This window comes from Xyrauchen texanus, chromosome 1 (genome assembly GCF_025860055.1).
Source record: "Xyrauchen texanus isolate HMW12.3.18 chromosome 1, RBS_HiC_50CHRs, whole genome shotgun sequence".
In the NCBI taxonomy this organism is placed as follows: Eukaryota; Metazoa; Chordata; class Actinopteri; order Cypriniformes; family Catostomidae; genus Xyrauchen; species Xyrauchen texanus.
The window spans coordinates 5,464,213-5,470,212 of NC_068276.1; the positions used below are offsets into that span (position 1 = coordinate 5,464,213).

General features: G+C 40.5%; 1 protein-coding gene across 1 annotated transcript in view; it reads right to left on the reverse strand.

The window, feature by feature from the left end:
• LOC127649113 (sodium/potassium/calcium exchanger 2-like) overlaps positions 1–5,402 on the reverse strand; it is a 70,202-nt gene extending 64,800 nt beyond the window's left edge. The window contains exons 1-2 of the mRNA XM_052134066.1: positions 5,270–5,402; positions 2,055–2,996 (exon numbers count right to left, since the gene is read on the reverse strand). Coding sequence (XP_051990026.1) covers positions 2,055–2,870 — 816 coding nt within the window. The 5' untranslated portion in view covers positions 2,871–2,996; positions 5,270–5,402. The remainder of the gene's footprint in view (positions 1–2,054; positions 2,997–5,269) is intronic.
• Positions 5,403–6,000: the final 598 nt, after the last annotated feature.

Here is a 6,000-nt window from a genome sequence, read left to right on the forward strand (position 1 = left end):
AGAGTGTGCTTCAGTCGGGTACAGTTTCAGTCTCTCCCCCTCAGATCAGGACACTTCACAGAACTCATAGAGGAGGTGCTGACCGTGCAAAGAAATGCCAGTTTCAGAGTTTGAACTTTAATAAAGCTATAACGCATTAAATTTAACTGCATTTGAGATGTAATGTTGGGGGTTTTCTTTTAAAGACGACTTATTTTGTATTTTTGTATAGTTCCTTCATACTTTACGATCTACATCAACTGAAGCTGTGAAAGTTTAGAGTGCATCTGGACAGTGAGTTGTTTAATTCTTCCTCTCCTCGGTCAGGAACGAGCTGTAGTGCGGCTCTCACGTGCCATCATTAGAGTTTAATGTGATCTCATGTTACGTAAAATGAGATCAAACAACTATTCGACGACAACATTTTTGTTGACACTTTTTTTATTGTCGACGTTGCCGATAACGTCGACTAATCATTTCAGTCCTACTCATCATGTGAACATGATTACTTCCTGGTTTCAACGCAGGATCCGATCCTGTGTCTCCCGCGTTGCCGCCACAGGGGAAAATAAACACGCTGGAGCAGGTGCAAAATGTCTGATAGAAGATGCTGCATGATGTGGCTGATCCTATGGTACCAGAACTCTAATAACCAATATGCTGACTTCATATGTGATCATGTTAACCAACAGATGATTTCTAAGGAACTTCCATGATAAATGCAGTTCTGAATGTGCTCCAGACATGTTCAAAGATGCATTGAAAGCTTCAGAGGTTAGGGATTAGGTTTGAGGTTTAACTGCAGTATTAGATCATGATTATTGTTAGTGGAAGCCTCCTTGCAGTAGTAGAGACAAATGGATTATAGTAAATAAAGCCTACAGGATTACTTCAGCTGTGTCCATGGCTACTGCATCACATATGAACAGCTTATGCCACCATGAACAACCAAAACATGTACTGCAGGAAAACTATATTCACTCTCATGCACGAGCCTGCATGTATCCCATAAAGAAAACATTTAGCTGTTGCCTGGCAACATTAGAGGACGGACTCTGGTCCGGTACTGTTTATTTAGATATGACCACTCATCAACCTCATGTACTCACACATGAAGGAGGGGATTGAAGGAAGCATGAAGCTGGCACGAAAGAGGTGACCTCTCCTTCATGCCAACTGGCCTATACTGACCCATCCTACCGCAACAGAACCAAATCCTGCTGTCCTGCAAAAAAATCCATCCCTGTTCTATTCTCTTGTGTTGTTGTTATCATTATCATTGATATTTATAACAATTATAATTAAATACTGACTGTGGCAGAGCTTTTTTGAAAAAAGATTGATTACTTTATTTCTACAATAAAAGTAATGCTGGTGGTTGTCAAATGCCTTCTTGTTTGTCAATGCATGGCAGTGTTTTCTTCTGTTTTCGATGTCAAAGCTGTATTAGTATTAGTTTGAACTAGTTTAATCACTAACACATTTTGGGTTTTCATAGGGGATACCAGATGATTCAGTGCCGAATTTAAACAGGTTCAAAGACCAAACGTTTCTCTGTTTACAATGATCTGTGCTGTGCAGTGAGACTGGCCGGCAATTAAACACACCTGCTCTGTGCTCGTGCAGATCTCTTATTGGGCTGTACTGATAATTGGTCTGGGTAGCGAGAAGTGCTGTTTGGCTTCCCTTTAAGAGCTTTTGTTTCACGTTTGATGTTTCTCAAACGCAGCAGAGTGCAGTTTTTGGTAAAGCACATAATAAAGAAAATAAGTTTGTAACTTCGGATGTAGAGAACTCTCTTAAATGCTGAGATAATCTGTTATCTGCAAACAAAGACCTGCTTAATTGAAAAGAAATCAGCCTTTGGTTTGATCCACTAGTCCTCAAACTTGACACTATCCTGTCTCTTTGGGTTTGGAAAGCATGTTGGTTGCAGCATTGTAATATGTCCACCAGACACCAAATTACTCCATCAAACAGTCGATCTCCTCAACATCTTCCCATGCCAAATTGGAAACTATTGAGTCTATGATAGTTGGCCATTCAGAAGAAATAAGGAGATGTGGTCAACTCACCTTTGGTTGGGCCTCTACTTCCACCACCTGGTTTCTGTTTGTGATGCTCTTGACGAGAGTCTCTACATTCCCATTGAACTTCATAAATACCACATAGGCAGCATAGGATAGCAGCAGGCTAATACTCTCCCAGTATGTGATGTAGTTATCCAGAAAGAAAACTATGAGCATGATGAGGTCGATGATGTAGAAGGAGACGTCCCTGAAGAGAGGCCACCATGTCAGGTTTAGGATCTCCTTCGAGAACACGGCACACATTCCGATGACGAACAGGATGTTGAACACGGCAGAGCCGACGATGGTTCCGATGCCCACGTTACTGTGGGAGATGAACACGCCAATGACCGAGGTGAAGAGCTCAGGAGCAGAGCCCCCGGCCGCCATAAAGGTGGCGCCCGCCACATCGTCCGAGATCATGAGTTTCTCTGTGATGACGGTGAGCGCGGGTACGAAGAACTCGTCGCACACTATGGCGAGGGCAATGAAAATGTAGATCATGCCGAACATGTGCATTACCACAGCGCCTCTTCGACGGTCTTCCAGGCTAAACAGGTCAGTCGGGTAGTCCCCCTGACTCTCGTTCGACAACGCAGACGAGCGCATGGCCACGGGTGTGTCCTCCGTGAGATTACCATGATAACCCAGGTGTGTGGACAGTAATGTCCTGTGTGGGACGTGGCTCTGTAGTCCCTCTCGCTGAGCAGAAGAGCGCCACAAGAAAGCCACTGCACTTATTGCTACAAGACTGATGAGGAGGCCGAGCACCCGAGCAGGACGAAGTTTCCTCCATTGGCGCTGAGAGCTCAGGCGGGCCATGGCTGATTTCTCAGCTTCAATGTTCACGCTACAGTTGGGCTTAGTGCATGCCAGGCATGCTACTTGTCCAGTAAATCAGTGGAATCCAGATGATCTTCAGCACGGCAGAGGCTTCCTCATATTAGCCTGAAAAAAATTATCATGGTAAGAGAGCACGGGAGATTACAAATCCTACACTAGCTATGCTGCCAGATTAGTATACCTGGTATGCACACATGAAGTATTAAGTTCTTAAGCAATCAATGAGTGCATGTGTGTATCTGTAAATGACTGCTATTGCTGACTAGCACTTACTCTGAGCTGTGTCTGCATTTTCAAGGTCACAGTAAAACAAGAACGTTTGCACCCCTCTCATACTCAGCACAGCAGTTTCACATCATGTATCTTATAAAACCAAAAATAAGAGATACAATTCTTACATATCTCTCACAAACCAAAATGGGCAGATGGACCCAATCATTTTTGTACTAGAAATGAAGAGCTCTTCCTGTAATAAATTATCACAGTACTTTGGATCACCTGAAGATGCCTGAATGAGACTTTCATAATCTGATTTCAAGTGTACTCCTACCAATGCTAATACAATCAAACAACTCTCATTAGATCATCTCAGCACTATTCCTTCCTCATGCTGTGAGATTAATGAAAGAGTGAATGAATGAATGAATGAATGGCTGAAGTCATGTAGTCTACAGTCAAGAATTACATTAAAAAAGTCCACTAAAAATGTAGGCATAGCTCATATGTTTCAGCCAACCTAGTCTCATTGAACTAATGTTACTATAAAAAAATTGCAAACTAACTTCATATGTTCCGCATTCTGTTCCGTCGCAGTTTCCTGGTGAAATGAAGTGCTACAACAACTGTGCGTTTTATTCACTTTCAACCAAATCATGGCTACAACAGCTGATTATGATTTTATAAACACTTATTGTTCACTCTAATACTCACACACTGCTATGTTATTATATCGAAACACTTTTACACTCTGTAAAACACATTTTTTAACTAAAACTATACATTTTTAACACAGACCCACCAACCACACTTATTCCAATAAGATTAGCTTGCGTGGTAGCTCATCTGATAGTGTGTTGGACTTGGTTTGAGCCCAATCAAACACTTACGCTGACTAAGTGTCAAAAAAAGTGACATGAAATCACTTGGTTGCTTCAGAAATTGTTCTTTTTATTTCGCATTTTGATTTTTTTGGTTAGGTTTAAGTGTTGGTTTGAGGTTATGATGTCTGTTTTGTTCAACTCATAGTTACTTTTAGGATACTATTGGTTAGGTTAATTTTTTTAGGTTAGGAAGGTAACCTCTATCAAATATTTACCTTAAAAACCTGAATATTACACCATTTCACTCACTTTTGGCGCCCCCTGCTGGACATTTCACTAGGTAACTGCATCGAAACACATAAAGCAGCACATAATTTACTTTTGCTCATAGTTTTTACTTTAGTTATGTTCATAAGTTCAGGCTGATTTGAGCATATATTGTATGTACATTTTCATATATATTACATGTGTGAACACTGACATGTTTTGTAGTATTTTAAAATGTACGTACAAGTATCTGACTTTGTATATCAGATAAAACCACACACACACACACACACACACACACACACACACACACACACACACACACACACACACATATATATATACACACACACATACTGGTGTTTTTGAGTATGATTAGCTCTAATTGTTGTATTGTTGACCTTTATTTTTATTTTATTTTAATAATTAGTTTATTTTAACAATAGTAATGATAATAATACTTATAATAATAATACGTTTAATATAATAATATTATTTTTATTATTATACAGTCATAATATCCCTGCCCCTTAAATAAGGGACTGGGAAAGTATGTTTAATACTAATATTTGGAAATACGGTTAATAACAGATCAACGTGCCTAACAATAATCATGCATATGTAATAATGGCAAATAAATAAAAATGTCTCTTTGTCATGCTGCTCTGATTGTTTCTCTCGCTCTCTCTGACATTTGTCATTTCATGATGTGGACATGAAGTAGCAATGTCACTTCCAATGATGCTGCCATGTATCATGTGGTTATTAAAGGGGGTATGGCTGTCATACCTGAATAATGACCGTCTGTTTGACACGCAACAGACCTGTCATTCTCATGACCTCTGAGCTCTGATGAAATAGAAATGGATGTAAACCTCCAAAAAATAAATCAGTCTGTTATGTCAAGAGTGAGTTCTGATGCGCGTTATGCGGACACTTAATGCATAACATAATTATACATTCGTGTGTGATAAAAAAAAAAAAAAAACGGACCGTTTCCGACCTGTTCATTGAAAATACATAAATACATTTATAAACTCACTGATCTATTAAATGAAAGATGTGACTTACATCCAGAGGTGATGGTCGAACTCGACTGCGCGGCGCGTGCAGGTTGGTAGTCCGCGTGCGTCCTCTCTCGTGCCCTCCAGATATTTCTTTCAGACTATGATGATGATGACGATGTTATTTTGGGGCGGGGCTCCGTGATTGCACCTCTAGGCTTAATTCTTATGCTTTAATTCCCTCACCTACAGTATTGCGAGGAGCGATGATCTGATTGATCACGGGTTCTGTCTCTAACTGAATGTGTGTGTGTGTGTGTGTGTGTGTGTGTGTGTGTGTGTGTGTGTGTGTGTGTGTGTGTGTGTGTGTGTGTGTGTGTGTGTGTGTGTTGGCACAGGTGTCGCCCAGCACGATTCCGCGCCGCTGTGTGGCTCTGTGACGTCATACTGTCCCGGGTGGAAGGGTTGCCGTGGTTACGGCAGCAGCGTTCTCCGAATGTAGAACTGTCACATCATCAGAATGAGATATCTGGATGGTCTGGGGTGGGGTTTTTAACCCTCTGGGTCTGTTTAGGGTTTGAGAGAGTTGGAAAACTGAGAAACAAAGGTAATACTTAATAGCTTCTTCTAATTGTATTAACTCTTAAATGCATGGGTGTTTCACCAAACATGATCCTCCGGTCTTTAGTGATCAATAGTGATCAATCACAAATGTAAAACTGTCTAAACAATTGGAAAATAATAGAATACATTCATGTATATTTTAATGTTTAATTTTCATGTATCAAAGCAACAAAC